This window comes from Corythoichthys intestinalis, chromosome 7 (genome assembly GCF_030265065.1).
Source record: "Corythoichthys intestinalis isolate RoL2023-P3 chromosome 7, ASM3026506v1, whole genome shotgun sequence".
In the NCBI taxonomy this organism is placed as follows: Eukaryota; Metazoa; Chordata; class Actinopteri; order Syngnathiformes; family Syngnathidae; genus Corythoichthys; species Corythoichthys intestinalis.
Window position 1 is genome coordinate 8,990,535 of NC_080401.1, and position 16,612 is coordinate 9,007,146.

Here is a 16,612-nt window from a genome sequence, read left to right on the forward strand (position 1 = left end):
AATGTTCTTTATATACGCATGACTACATAAGGCTAATAAAAATTTAAAAAAGAAAAAAAAAATCTTTTTAATAAATCGTTATAAGTTGAGTTTATTTGGCTTTATTAATGTACTATACATTTTCAGTTCTTGGAGTTTTTAAAGCCTTGTTTTCATTTTAATTTAAGCTAAATGAAATGTTTACATCTTCATTAATTCGATATCATATTTCGTTTTTATGAAATTTAATGACCTTATAATACGATCAAAATAACAATTTTAGAAGGGTAACATTATTACACGTCAGTAAGAGTTTTCCTTTGTGCATTTTGTACTTACCGGTTTGTAAATGTACCACCGTGATCGTTTTCATTATGATTATTGATTTTTTTCTAACTATATGTTAATCAATTGCTCTTTATATATAATAAGTATCTCTTCATATATAATATACTTTATAATTATTCAATTACTATAACCCTTTTCATTCTGAATAAATTGCATACCATATTTTATGCACTTCTATATGTAAAATCATATTTATGAACTATCTATGCCTTTATATTCCGTCATCCCCAACTTCATCTACCCTGCAGCTCCATTTCTAACACCCGTAAAGCATGAATATTGCTCCTCTATAGAGGATACAGATAAGTTTGGTTGTACAGTTCATTTTCAGAAGATTGGACTATTGCAGCAGTATATTTACAGGTCTTGATTTTTTTTTTTTTTAATCAGTCAGGACGCTGCAGCTAGTACAGAATGCTGCTGCCAGAGTCCTTACATATACAGTACAAGGAAACTGGACATCATTACACCAGTTTTGGAAATCATTACACTGGCTTCCAGTGAGTCAAAGGATAGTCTAGAAATTGATACTGCTCGTCTATAAAACACTTTCATGGCCTTGGACCAAAAGAATCATAGAGACCCCTAAGGTCATCTGGAACCGATCTGTTGTATGTTCCAAGAACAAGAACCAAGCAGGGTGAGGCAGCATTTAGTATTATGCTCCTCACCTCTGAAACAAGTTACCTGAAGGTCTGAAGTGTGCTCAAACTGTTAGCTCCTTTTAAATCAGGACTAAAAACGCTTTTGTTTATCACAGCATATCCATAACGGTCTATATATTTTAACCTTCAAGCAATTTGCTTTTTATTCATTTTAAGTATAATTTGATTGCCTGTTTCAATTCTTTTTTTTCTTTTTTAATTTCATTTAGATTCTCACCAGTAATATACTGTACATTGTACTTACAACAGTGAATGACGATAGTCCATTTCTCGATATATTACTTTTTTTTAAGAGAAACAACAACAAAAAAGAAATTAAATAAATAATGAATAAATAAAAAAGTACATAAATAAACAACATACAGCAACTTAAAACATTTGAGCACATCTGATATTGTTTTCTTACCCCCCAAAAAGTAAGGAGGTACTTTCTCTGTTGAGCATCAATTGAAATCCATTCTAATTGGTTTCACTTTTGTCCATTTGGATCATATCAAATAAAATGTATCAATCTCTAATTTAAGTTAAAATGACAGCTTCTCCATGATATAAATTTCATGTACAATATCTATCCATTCCTCAACAGTTGATTTTTTTTAAGCCATTTCCTAGAAATAGATTTCTTAGAGGCTGCTAATAGAATATTCAAGAGTTTTTTTTTATCATTGACTTTTCATTGTTTTTTTATAACTTTCTTTTGAACTAATGTTTTTAATTAAAAAAAAATCATTTTATCTCTGATCGTGGTTATTCATGTGATGTAAAGCACTTTGAATTGCTTTGTGTTGAATTATGCTATACAAATAAATTTGCATTGCCTGAGAATTCAACGAGTGCTTGTGGAGAGCTCTTCATTTGCTCTGTCTGAGTTCAGTATGAGATGCATGAACGGAAGCTGTGATAAGAGTAGACTGAGTTCATCGAGAGATCTCTCTGATTTCTCTGCCTGAGATCACAAATAGACACAAAAGTTGAGAAACTCTGAGAATTATATGAGAGCTCGTTGAGATCTCTTCTGAAACTTAAAAGGAGACTAAATTGAGATTTAGTGCATTTTATTGCTCCAGAGAAAAAACTGAGACACAGGAGAAATAAACCTTAGTCTCAGTTTGGCGTCACACAAATCTCACAGTTGTCTAGGAGAAATAAATGAGATATTTTGGAGATCTCTTTTCAGATTTTCTTTTCCTCTGGGTCCCCATCAGAGCAAATAAAATAAAGTCATTTTTTTGCATCGCATTAATTCAACAAGCTTGTTTTTTTTTATTATTGTTTTGCTGTTTCAGAAAACGTTTTGCATTTGAACCAATCAGAGCTATCTATCCATGCTAATCACATGTCAGTCCGTCAGCCAATTGAAACGACAACTGAGTCCAGGGTGGTTTGCTGCGCGCATGCTCACACCGACTCAACTCGTAACTGAGTCGTCAGACTCAAATAAACTGCTGAAGCTTAGGGAGCTCCGTGGAATATGTAAAAGGGGTGATCGACTGTTTGCAGTGTTTTGTTTATTTCTTTATTTTGTTGCAGTGTTTTTTTGCAGTGCCCACCGTTGTGTGTCGTGCCCAGAGCAGTGCTGTCCTCCAAGGGAACCCATACACTACACAGTCCAGACCAGTCCAGAAGCGACTTACTTTTTAGCCAGTTTGTTTTGTTTTTTTGAGTAAACCAAGTTGTGTGAATGAAAAGGAAACCCCTTCCAATCTCCATTTGCTGTGTCTCAAGGGGTGTGCAAAACTTTGGTTTGTAACAGTTTGTTCCAGAATAAATAAATAATACATATTGATGGAAATGGATTACGCTACACAGGCACTTCATTATGCTTGTTCTTAACATTTGTGTATTTAAATCTGACTTTGATAGATTGTTTTCCTTTTGGAGATTAGAGGCATGAGTAGCAGCCAGGCATTTTTTTTTTAACATGGGGTTTTGAGCGTTGCCGTCCTATTTTCGGGATCAAAGCACCATTCCGCCCTTTTCCGGCCCTGAATCTTTTACCGGAACGGTGTTCCGGGCCATTCCAGCCTACTGTCACCCCTAGTAGTATCATATGACTTTAGCAAATATTGACATCTTCATTTGTTACTTTTACATTTTTGTTTTATTTACCACCTGGTCCATTTGGCTGGTCGTGCAGTTTACTACATCTGCATGCCATTTACTTCCATGTTAGATTTACCTTTAAAACAGGGGAGTTGTACCATATCTATTCCATAAATGTTTTTTATTTATTAATTTTTTTTTTTCATTATTACTACTTTTTTGTCAAAGATTCTGGAAAGTACCATCGCCTCACAACTCAACCAACCTCACCCACAATAACCTTTTCCAATCTGGCTTCCGCTCACAACATAGCTCCGAAACCTCACTTCTCAAAGTGACCAATGATATTCTCCTCTCCTATGACTCTGAACAACTCACCATCCTCATCCTCCTGGACCTCACTGCTCCTTTAGATACAATCAACCACACCATCCTGCTCTTCCGACTTGAATCTCTACACATCACTGGCACTGCGCTTTCCTGGTTCCGCTCCTACTTTATCAACTGACAACAATTCATCAGCATTAACAACTGCACATCCCCTGCTGTTCCCCGACCACAAGGTGTCCTTCAAGGAGCAGTACTAAGCCCCCTCCACTTCATTCTTTACATCCTCCCCCTTGGTCAGATCATCCGTAAATGTGGACTGCAAATTCACTGCTACGCAGACGACATCCAAATTTACATCTTCACTAAAAAACATCTCGCACAGTACCCAATCTAAACTTCACAACAGTCCCACTGAAATTAAATCCCGGATGCAGGCAAACTATCATCAATTAAAGAGTGACAAATTGGACATCATCATCCCCGGCAGCTCACATCAAAGACAGTCAATTTTCCCCGAAAAATCAACAACGGTAACCTGCATTTCTCAACACATTCCCGCAACCTAGGAATAATTTTCAACAATTGACTAAGATTCAACCACCACATCACCAGAACTGCCTTCTTCCACCTCAAGAACATAGCCTGTCTTTGCCCCTCCCTCACCATCTCGCTGCAGAAACCCTCATCCATGCGATCATCACCTCCAGACTTAATTACTGTAACAGCATTCTTTTCGGTTGTTCATCCAAACTCCTCAAAAAACGACAATATATCTAAAACTCCGCTGCACGCCTTCTCACTCCTAACTCCTATAGGAATAACATAACCCCCGTTCTCCGCAAACTGCCCTGGCTTCCCATTACGCACAGGATACAGTTTAAAATCATCCTTCTTTCATACACAGCACTCAATAACTTGGCCCCTCCTTACCCCATAGAACTTCTCTATCCCCACACCCCCTCCCGTTAGCTCCGTTCATCAAATGGACACATGCTTGCACTGTCCCCACATATAACACACCGAACATGGAGGGACAAAGCCTCCTCCGTTGCTGTCCCCTCACTTTGGAACTCAGCACTTGCTCAGACCTTCCTTCATTCAAAAATATGCTAAAAACTGACCTATTTAAACTGGCTTTTAATTTAATCTTTTTTGTCTATTGTTTTGTTTTGCTCACGTTGTTTGCTGCTTTTCTTTAACTGTAAAGTGTCTTTGAGCAAATGTAAAAGCGTTCTACAAATGAAATGTACAGTGGTATGAAAAAGTATCTGAACCTTTTGGAATTTCTCAAATTCCTGCATAAAATCACCATCAAATGTGATCTGATCTTTGTCAAAATCACACAGATGTAAAAACATGGTCGGCTTTATCTAAAACCACCAGAACATTTATAGTTTTTTTATATTTTAATGAGGGTGGCATGCAAACAATGACACAAAGGGGAAAAATAAGTACGTGAACCCTCTGCCTAAGGAGACTCATGAGCAATTGAAACCAGTTGTTACCAAACAATTTAAGTCAGGTGTGTGCTCAATCACTGGTGAGTGGTTTAAAGCTGCCCTGCCCACAATAAAAAAAAAAAAAAAACACCTGGTAAAAATCATCTTGATGAGAAGCATTGTCTGATGTGCATCATGGCTCGGTCAAAAGAGCTGTCTGAAGACCTGCAATCAAGGATTGTTGATTTGTATAAAGCTGAGAAAGGATACAAAACCATCTCTAAAAGTCTGGATGTTCATATATCGACAGTCATAGAAGTTGTCTTCAAATGGTGAGAGTTTGGCACTGTCCAAGGACGCCAAGAGTTCAGCGCAGAATACTCAGAGAGGTAAAAAAAGAACGCTAGAGTGTCTGCTCAAGACTTACAGAAATCACTGGCACAATCCAATATCTTTGTGCACACATCAACTATATGTAAAACTGTGGCCAAGAATGGTGTTCATGGGAGGACTCCACAAAGGAAGCCACTGCTGTCTAAGAAAACATTGTTGCTCGTTTAATGTTCGCAAAAAGGCACTTGGACACTCCACAGAAGTTTTGCCAAAATATTTTGTGGACTGATGAAACCAAAGTTGAATTGTTTGGGAGTAACACACAACGTCATGTGTGGAGGAGTAACACACAATGTCATGTGTGGAGGAAAAATGAAACAGCTCACCAACATCAACACCTCATCCCCATCGTGAAGCATGGTGGAGGGAGCATCATGATTTGGGGCTGTTTTTGCTGCCTTAGGGCCTAGACAACTTGCAATCATTAATGGAAGAATTAATTTAAAAAGAAAAAAGAGGATGATGCTGCAACAAGACAATGACCCAAAACACAGAAGTAAATGAATTTCATAAAGGTTTCGGAAGAACAAAATACATGTTTTGGAGAGGCCAAGTCAAAGTCCAGACTTGAACCCCATTGAGAGTTTGTGGCATGGCCTAAAATAGCGATTCATGCAAGACATCCCAGGATCCTGACTGAACTGCAGCAGTTTTATCAGGAAGAATGTGCAGAGATTAGTCCTGATCAATTTGCCAGACTGATTTGCAGCTACAGTAAGCGTTCGGGGGCCACAAAATATTAAATGTGATGGTTCACTTACTTAATTTTCCACCTTCTGTCATTGTTTGCATACTATCCTTATTAAAATATGAAAACATGTAAATGTTTGGGTGGTTTTAGTTAAAGCAGACACTGTTTTTTCATCTGTGTGATTTGGACAAAGATCAGATCAAATTTGATGGTGATCTTATGCAGAAAAGTGAGAAATTCCAAAAGGTTCAGATACTTTTTCATACGACTATTATTATTACTACAAGATGTTTGAAATTGTTTCATTATATAGAATGACTGACTTAAATATTGAAAGGTAAATGCACCCCTACTGTCATAAATCTCTCACATTCTATTTAAAAATAGATCCTCAATCGGTATTTTTTTGTGCTTCTGATAAAATCTGATGATGTGAAGGCAAGAATCTGATATGAAGGTACAATATATACTTTACCAATATGATGACTCTTATCTCTTAACCCGTGGCTGTGCGATTCATGTATTTCTTCAAGTGATATTTTTATATCATCAATCATCTGTGTTTCCTTTACCTTTTGTGAAGATGCCTATTGGCCCTCTTTCAACTATATACAGTACTTTCACTGGCCTAGTATTTATTATTTGAAATAATTGCATTACCAGACAAGCTTTAGATGTTCAAAACTCACTTTATATGCCAAATGTTTCACATCTATAACAATTTGTTGTGTAGATAAAATGATGGGCAGAAAAATACATTTGATCAAAGTAAAGGTCCTGTCCAGGGATTGTCAGATCCCAAAATACATTATTCAGCGATTGTTACTACACAGTATAATGTAGAACATGGCCCACTCTACTGGAATGCTTGATGTCACGTCTTTCAATTATGGTGAGTTATTAAAGGGAAAATGAAAAACACCTAGTATAAGTAACCTTCATGCAAATTATGCATTCCTTATACACCTAATAATGGAAAAAATAATCATGTTTAAACTAGGGCTGTCAAACAATTAAAATTTTTAAATTGAGTTAATCACAGCTTAAGAATTAATTAATCATAATTAATTGCAATTCAAACCATCTCTAAAATATGCCATATTTTTCTGTAAATTATTGTTGGAATGGAAAGATGAGACACAAGGCGGACATAAACATTCAATATACTGTACATAAGTACTGTATTTGTTTATTATAACAATAAATCCACAAGATTGCATTAACATTCTTAACATTCTTTCTGTTAAAGGGATCCACGGATAGAAAGACTTGTAGTTCTTAAAAAATAAATTTGAGTACAAGTTATAGTAATTTTATATTGAATACCCCTCTTAATGTTTTCGTTTTAATAAAATCTGTAAAATATTCAATCAAAAAATAAACTCATAGCTCGCCATTGTTGACTTCGCCGAGCGGGATGTCACAGCCGTTCTTCCACAGTGTCTTTAACTACGTAAGGTAGTGATTGAAATACACCACAAGGTGTCAATGGCGAGTTTTAAATTGAGATCTAGCAAAGGCAAAGTCTGAGTAAGTTTTATGGGTATTTTGCATAGCTATTTTGATTGGGAATGCCAGTTCTCTTTGCATTGAGCACTTTTCTTTTTGTGAACATTATTTTTTGAGAGAATATTACTTTTGTTGTGCTTTCACTAAATGATACTGTAGCGACTTAACTGTTCCGCCCAAATGCATGATGGGAAGCTGGTTAACCATGACTGTCAGTGGTGGCTGCAAATGGTATACAGTATGTTCTGCGATCAATTAAGTGTGTTCAGGAAAAGATCGTCTCCTGTGATTCTTCCCCATGTCATTCGCCACTCTACTTATAATTGTTGGGAAAGAGTTGCCAAAGCTTAAGCCAATAAAAGGTATGGTCCAATGAACACTTATGTCCACTAGCATTTCTCTGCCATTTCGCTTTCAATGTACTAAAACGGCATCATTGTATACTGTTTGAGGCAACGCATGAACGGGTTATTCCATGCATACGTTAAATGCGTCAAATATGTTAACGTGATTAATTTTAAAAAATTACTTACCGCCCGTTAACGTGACAAATTTGACAGCACTAGTTTAAACACGAATAATGACACTGCTTATGAGCAAAACAGGTGTACACACACACACACACACACACACACACACACACACACACACACACACACACACACACACACACACACACACACACACACACACACACACACACACACACAAAAAGTACATTTGTTACTGTGACTAAATTGTTAGGTAGTTGAACAAATTAATGTACTCTAATACTCGGACTATAAACAGCTACTTTTTTCCTCTCCATGTGAAACCTGCGGGTTTGACAGCAAAGCGGTTTACTTATGGAGTATTTTTTGATAAATGTCATGTTTTCTCGATAAAATAGAAAAAAAAAGATGTGTTTTTTCATTTTTATTTTGTTTTATTAACAACAATGATACATTTTACAATTCAAAGGCAATTTGGTATAACATTCAAACATACATATGTAAGGCATAAGGCACAATAAAACAAAACCACAGAAAAAGTTATACATACTAAATATAAAAGGAATAATGAAAAAAAAAAGATTAAAAATTAAAGTAAAACAAAAATTTTTTTTTTTTAGTTTATAATAGCTGTCTAGCAGTCATTAAAGACGCCATAATCAGTATATGCACTGAGCAGAACCCTGGCTTTTTCCATAGCCAATAATTAAGGATTAGAGATGATTTTTTCCAAGGTTTTTTACAGAGTGCAAAAATGGGTTTGGTCTTTCTCCATTTGGAACAGTGGATGAGATAATTCGCCAACAGTAATACAGTACAGTACAGGTTGTTTCACATGAGTTCCTTTACACAGTCTTTCAAAACGAGACCAAAAATTATGTGTAAGGAGAGCAGAATGAACAATATTGGTTGATAACCAGTCTTGAAAGTGTCGCGTTCTGCTGCTGGTCAGATTTTTTGTTGCCGAGCCAGCTGTGGGTGCGTGCCGTCGTCGTACTTGCAGCTAATCCCAGCTCATCAACGGTAGCATATAAACACAGGACATCCGGGAGAAGGGCGCAGAGACTACCTTGCTGGTAGCCATCCGACGTCCTTGAGCCGGTTATTCGCAGTTGGCTAGTTTCGCCTTGCCTTGGTTTGTTTGTCTGCCGCCTTCGTTTAGCGCCCTTTACTTTGTGCAGGTATTCAAGTGTATTTGTGCTATGTTCAAGGGCTTAGGCTTGGTCTCAACATTGGTAGGAAACTATATAGCAGCATAACCTGCATGTACACTTTTTGTTGGGGCCAGGACATTAATAAGACAAAACAGGGTGAACGGGGGTCAGGGCTACATTCCTCACGAATATGAACTTAATTCACTGATAGGCTAAATGATCACGGCAAAATAAATCTGTATTGACTTTTATTAAATTTCATGTGTGTCACGGAAAACACGGGCAGGCAGGTTGTGTGGACCCAAATGCAGGGAAACAAAAGCAGCCAGGCAGGTGGCGGTGATCTTATAAAATGTTTTAATATTAACTAACAAAAACACAAAGTACAACCAAAAGTACTGGGGATCAAAAAGGCAAGGTTCAAACAAAACTTACTTTATCGGAGGGACTACTACACGAGGACTTGGACACGACTTCAACAATGACATTGACAATTGTGGCGGGGCTCTTGCTCCCAAAAATGGCAACCGAAGCAGTATGATGGTTTTTAAGTGTTTTTATTAATGACGTTCCCAACAACTAAACAGCAGTGTTCTGTGACAACGTGCAAAAGTGATTATTTACAAAAGTTACATTCACCATATTTACAAAAACATTTATAGTATAACAAATAAAATAAAAAGGTCTGTTACCTGCTCTGCACCACTGCGTGACTCCAAATGACAGGTAGGAAAGGTAGGTCTGTCCTTATATTTCTCCTGGCCCCTCCCCTCAAATATATTACCTCAAAAATTCGGTTATCTGCTCAATAACTCCAGTTTATGCAATATTAGCTTCACTACAAATGAAAGAAAAATACAATAAACAAAATACTGGTACTACCATACCGAAAAAACATTTGGAAAGAAAAATACATTTACGTTGGTCAAAAACTCAACCCGTACGGTGACGTCACACGCTGACGTCCCACTCGCTACGTCATAAAACCAGGAAGTGAATGTGCGCTCGGTTTTGACAGTTCGGCATGTGAATGGAGGATGACTACATGTGGAAATGTTTGTTAAGAGTGAGTACGGCATAACGATGTTGTGGCAGCCGTCTAGTGAGCACCCCAGACCCCCGCGATGCCTAATAAGTTAACAGGTATGGTGTGAGTGTACGCGCGCACGTGTATGTGTGTGTCAAATGAATAATATTGAAAACGCCGAGTCTGCCGTGTCTCATGCGTTATATTGCGGACGCCGAGTTTCCCCCGGGATCTGACGGGGCTACTCCGTCACAACAATGAAGCAACAAGGAGTGAAAAGAAAATGTAAGCTTATATACACACAGAGACGAGGGGTAATGAGACAATGAGGAACAGATGGGCGACACAGAAGGATGCAGGTTGGTGATACACTAGGAGCAGGCAAAACAGGTGAAATCAATGGGCAATCACGGGAGCACACTAGGAGGGAACCAACACAAAACCTAACAATGTGGATTGGTTCAGTCAGAAAGTCTTGTAGTAATTGTTCTGTGTTCGTGTATTTGGTTGAATGTTAGTATTATATTCTAAGTAGCTGTGTTTCTTATGCCTCAGGGTTCCGTCATCTATGGTAATAAAAGGAAATTCAAAATTGACACGGAGGAGTATTTCTTTACAATCGGCGTGTGTTGAAATTGACACTTTGCACAGAATACTACGGTACTGCTGCCTGTGACATCTTCCCAGAGTGCCTGCCCAGTTGTTAAGTTTTTTACGATAAGTACGCATGTAATGGCAACTGTTGACTTCTGTCGAAGCTTTGTACTGGCGTGATCTGTAAGATCCCGTTTGGTGTCGTATCGCTGCGCTTGCCGATGATTTTAAACTTTCATAGCAAGTTTGATTTTGCCTCTGCTCCCGGTGCTCGCTAATTGGGTAGCTATCAGTGAGCTAAACCGCGCTAGGCATTATGGAAAATGTAGTTTTGAACTGCTGCGTTTGGAAACATACTAGTTGAATAGTTTGTCAGTTTATTTCGGTTATTGTTTGCGTGCAGTCAAGAACATTGAATGAGAATAGCAATTGAGTGGTAATGAGAATTTGTCTACAATTGTCGTGATAGTAATTTATAAAAAAAAAATTAGCTGCCACATAGCCTACTGTGAGTATTCACTGAACTACATTTCCATCGGTCTGCATTATATTATTTATTTTTTATTAGGGCTGTCAAAATTATCGCGTTAACGGGCGTTAACTTTTTAAAAAAAATTAATTAAAATTAATCATTTAAAAATATTCGACACATTTAACTCACATGCCCCGCTCAAACAGATTAAAATGACAGCAAAGTGTCATTTCCACTTGTTACTTGTTTTTTGGTGTTTTGCCGCTCTCTGCTGGCGCTTGGGTGCGACTGATTTTATTGGGTTCACCACCATAATTATTATTGACATCAACAATAGCGAGCTACTAGTGTATTTTTTGATTGAAAATTTTACAAAATGTATTAAAACGAAAACATTAAGAGGGGTTTTAATATAAAATTTCAATAACTTGTACTAACATTTATCTTTTAAAAGAACTACAAGTCTTTCCATGGATCGCTTTAACAGAATGTTAATGTTAATGCCATCTTGATTTATTGTTATAATAAACAAATACAGTACTTATTTACAGTATGTTGAATGTATATATCCGTCTTTTGTCTTATCTTTCCATTCCAACATTAATTTACAGAAAAATATGGCATATTTTAGCGATGGTTTGAATTGCGATTAATTACGATTAATTTAATTTTAAGCTGTGATTAACTTGATTAAAAGTTTTAATCGTTTGACAGCCCTATTTTATCATTATTCAATTCAATTCGTTTTAAAAAAAAATTTTTTTTTAAAATAAAACATAATGTTTCTATCTAGCCAGAGGAGGCACACTTTAAATATATTAAAGTGATATAGGCATCTTTGAGTGAACTTCGAGTAAAACTGAAGTATCTCGAGGCCAGGCCGAGTGTCCTTTTTTGGAAGTAAAAATATGGTCACCTTAGGTCACATATTGGTTTACCTCCATACATTTACATATATACATATTCTTATTTGACACATACAATCTGACCATATAACCCCACGTTACCTACACACCAATGTCACAAAAGCCTAGTCCATAAATCAAACCCGGAAAAAGATAAATAGCCCAAATATCCCATATCACAGTAATTTAATTTAATCTTTAAAAAACGCTTGCTTGTCAGAAATGTTCTTAATTCAAGAATGCATATTGTTCAAAACATTATTTGAAAGCAAATTGTTCTTAATTTAGGTGAAAAAATTAGCAACTTTTAGATGGTCCTAATAAGATCAAATAGTAATATTTACTTAACGTTAAATGGAATAATCTGACGCATTAATCTGATAACTAGTCTTTAACACTCAAAAAACAAGATGGAGAAAATTATTGGATTAAAAAAAAAAAAAAAAGACATCAGATTAAGATGTTATAAATTTGCAGTGTAAAGAGCTGGAGTCTAACAGGATAAAAAGTATGGATAATGGTAGAATTCTGTATGTTTGCCTCTGACTCAGTGTAAAGCTTGAACAGAAAGACAATCTCAGTCGTTTTTATGTGCGTTCATGTTTATTTTTTAGATAAAATACAGGATACATTAGATAAACACATTTAATTTGTGGTATTTGATAAATCTGGAAAGTAAATATGAACAGAAACACAGAAGGCAGTCAGAAGAAGTGGTCAATGCCAAAGATATTTTCATTCATATTTAGGTAGTTTAACTTTCAACAAAATACATTGACAGTTCCCTTTGTGTAAACATATTTGTTTCATCTGAAGCTTTTTATTAGATTTAAATGTGGGGCATACACTATTAACGTTTGATGTTGTCAAAACTCACTTTTAGCGTAAGCATCAGGCCCCATGCTCCCTATCTCAAAATGTGTCTGTCATTGCACCATGTTGAAGCACATTATACAATACTTGAGCTCCTCTGCCCCACCAAAAAATACTTTGAAACATCAACTGTACATAATACCCAAAACAATGTGCTTTTTCTATATAGTGAGTTGTGCAGAGGCCAAAAAGTCCTCCAGTTGTTAGAATGCACACCTCTTACACCACAAGATATCAAGGAAGCCGCTCTCCATGGAACCTTCGATGCCTGTACCTGCCATTCTTTTCCTTTGCCATGTTGGTACAGGCATTGTGCTTGTTGCTCTGCAAGTGGTTCCAGTACTTGATAAGTTCATTTGGGTGGAACTGATGCGAGGTGATTAGGTGGCTGTACTTACAACTGGAATAAGACACTCTCCAATGGTTGAAGAGAAATTCATTGGGAGGCGGAGTTGGGTCGATGCGCAACTTTGCAAGGCATATTCCCACATAAACATCCTCAAGGTGAAGCCTGCGTATGCCAAGAGAGACCTGGTAAATCAGTTCTGCCATGTCCCCTGAGAACACATACCCTGTGCCAGAGCAGAAGGTTGGGTAACGCTCACTTGGGTACAGCTCGGGTGGCATGTACCACTTGCTCTGCTTATTTCGGTTTGGTGAGTAGCCTCTCATAAGATAGCCTGTAAAATACCTCTGCTTGGGAGGTAGCTCAGGCTTAAGCAGCTTTTGAATGAGATACTCTGTATTGACAAACATGTCGCTGTCTGTCTTCATCACATAAGAGGCGTGTGGGCAATATGTCGCCACCCAGTTCATGGCCATTAAAGTTTTGATAGTTAGGTTGTAATATGTGTCCTGAAAGTCCTGCTGGATTATGTCATGGTAAACATGGCTCTCCTCCTCAATACTGCTCTGGAGAAAGGTGTCAGAGCTTTTTCCCATGCCGAGCAAGAAGAGACGTACAAAGCCAAGGCCCGTTGCTACACTGTCATTGCCCCACGTGTGACGGATGGCATTACGAGCATCAACCTGGCTAGGTTCAGCAGCAATGAGTAGGACAAGGAATGGTGTGCTGTCGCTGCACTTGAAAGGCTGGTTCAGGATGTAACGGTAGGGCTGAGCACTGAGCTTTCCACCAATGCCCATTTCCTTCTGTAAACTTTTGTTAGTGCTCATGGAGTCACCAAGTCCCATTACAGCCGGTCGGACACCCGATGCTCCGCCAGGTCCACCTGCTGCCTCCCCGGCTGCTCCTTCCACCTGCTGCGAACTCACATTGAGCAGAGGCTTTGGTGCTACAATACCTGTCTCCCGCCAAAGGCTTCTAAGGGAGCTACTCTGGTTGGCTTCCCCCTTGGGATTGCGGAAACGATTTTCCCGTGGCCCAGTACGACCAGGCAGCCAGTCCTGCCGACTGAAAAATGAGAAGAGGGTGAAGAGCAGCGCCATTGAGACAAGGCCCGCCACTTGGGTCCGAAACAGCGAGCGCTTGGCGGTCCACATCATCTTGACGGGACAGCAATATCTCCGTCTCCACTGCATGGTGCAGGTTGTGATTGCTGTGGGCTGCTGCTCGAGAATGGGCGGGGGCGGCTGCGGTAGTCACACAGAATCACCTTAAACATGTGTTTGCCAAAAACTAACAAATTGAGCTAGCAGATGGGGTACAATGTCTGGTGGAAGTCTTTGGAACTTCATGTGGTGCAGGTCAAAAATGCTCCAGGTAGCACTGAGAAGGCAATTATTTCTTCTGGAAATTTTATAAGATTTGGGATTTTGAATAAACTGGTCATCTGTATGATGTCTTTCCTCTTTCAGGTCAAGATATGGGTCACCTCCTCTAATCTGTAAAGACAACAGTAAAACAGTATAGCATTAGTTTAGAGGCACAATTTTCCTGAATATTCAGCTACCTTTTCACATGAATCATAGCATGGATGTCATAGTTTGAAATAATTTGGCACAAAATACGACAACCATAGGCGTCGCCAGACATATTTCACTGGGGCATGTGCCCCTGTATTGAACTGCAGTGCCACAGTATAAATTTCACAGGTAAAAAAAAAAAAATACTTTGAAGTTTTAAAGTCTAGATAGCACAATCTTAAGAATATACATATTTAATATGGTTATTTTACTCTCTTCAATTCTTATACACAATCTGCACATGGCTCCTTAATATGGTAATTTATTCACATAACTGATTGAACACTCTAAATTGTCCGTAAGTATGAGTGTGTGCGTGAATGGTTGTCTGCCCGTAGTTAGCTGGGATAGGCTCCAGCATTTCCGCGACCCTCGTGAGGATAAGCGGCATGGAAAATGAATGAATGAATGAACTTTGGCTGTGATAGCCATGAGTTGACACATAGACTTCATAATGGTTTTGACGGGTCAGACGGGGCTGCCCACTTCAAGAGGAGCTATTCACAAACACACACGCAGCAATCTAACGCCGGATTTCTGTTGAAAAAGTACGAAAGCTGTACATACAAACTGGAAGGATTGTCTCGGGATTGATTTGTTCGAGGATTCAAGGTAATTACCGTATTGGCCCGAATAGAAGACGGCCCTGATTATTAGACGACCCCCTCTTTTTCAAGACTCAATTTTGAAAAAATACTTTTTGAACACCTAATTTTTATACAGAAAATAATTACAGTACATCCGAAACAAATGATTATAACCATATATTTGAGAGAAAATGCATGTTATTTTGCCTCATTCAAATCTTAATATCTGAACATTTAAATATGTAAACTAAAGTGCAATCTCATTCGTAAATGAATGGCTTCTGGTTTTTGACATGTAAATAAACTAATCTACTGTGATAAAACAACAAAATTGCAATAACTGCATTAACCATCAAAGTGAAGTCTAACTGTAACTAGTCTTGAAACAAATCTGAATATGGAAAAACATTGCAATAAAATAATGCAAAATGGTTAAACTAGTAGCTGAGATCTGTCATGACAGAACATCGCTTCAATGATATCTGGTGCCATCTAGTGTCGTGAATGGGGATAGTAGCTGAGATCTGTCATGACAGAACATCGTTTCAATGATATCTGGTGCCATCTAGTGTCGTGAATGGGGATAGTAGCTGAGATCTGTCATGACAGAACATCGCTTCAATGATATCTGGCGCCATCTAGCGTCGTGAATAGGTATAATGTCTAGACCACGAATATAAGATGACCCCCTCTTTTTCAGTGTTATTTCAATGCAAAAAACGCCATCTTAATACGGTACTATATTTTTCGTACCATGCATACATTTTAAAACGTAAAAAAATAAAATAAATGGGAGGAATAAGCCGCTACTGCATTGGCATCAAAGTTCGCAATATTTACAGTGCCTTGCAAAAGTATTCGGCCCCCTTGAATCTTGCAACCTTTCGCCACATTTCAGGCTTCAAACGTAAAGATATGAAAAGTAATTTTTTTGTCAAGAATCAACAACAAGTGGGACACAATCGTGAAGTGGAACAACATTTATTGGATAATTTAAACTTTTTTAACAAATAAAAAACTGAAAAGTGGGGCGTGCAATATTATTCGCCCCCTTCAGTTCAGTGAGGATCTCTGAATGATCCAATGTTGTCCTAAATGACCGATGATGATAAATAGAATCCACCTGTGTGTAATCAAGTCTCCGTATAAATGCACCTGCTCTGTGATAGTCTCAGGGTTCTGTTTA

The 16,612-nt window shown here is 37.9% G+C and overlaps 1 protein-coding gene across 1 annotated transcript; it reads right to left on the bottom strand.

Annotated features, from left to right (window-relative positions):
- Positions 1–12,324: 12,324 nt before the first annotated feature.
- On the bottom strand, positions 12,325–14,841 carry LOC130919155 (beta-1,3-galactosyltransferase 2-like). The gene has a single exon (XM_057841635.1). It carries the CDS (start codon positions 14,453–14,455, stop codon positions 13,148–13,150), a length of 1,308 nt encoding a protein of 435 aa, XP_057697618.1. The 5' UTR covers positions 14,456–14,841; the 3' UTR covers positions 12,325–13,147.
- Between the last annotated feature and the right edge of the window lie 1,771 nt (positions 14,842–16,612).

What these genes read in the sequence shown, in the direction of transcription:
- LOC130919155 (XM_057841635.1), bottom strand. Translation starts at nt 14,455, where the DNA reads ATGCAGTGGAGACGGAGATATTGCTGTCCCGTCAAGATGATGTGGACC.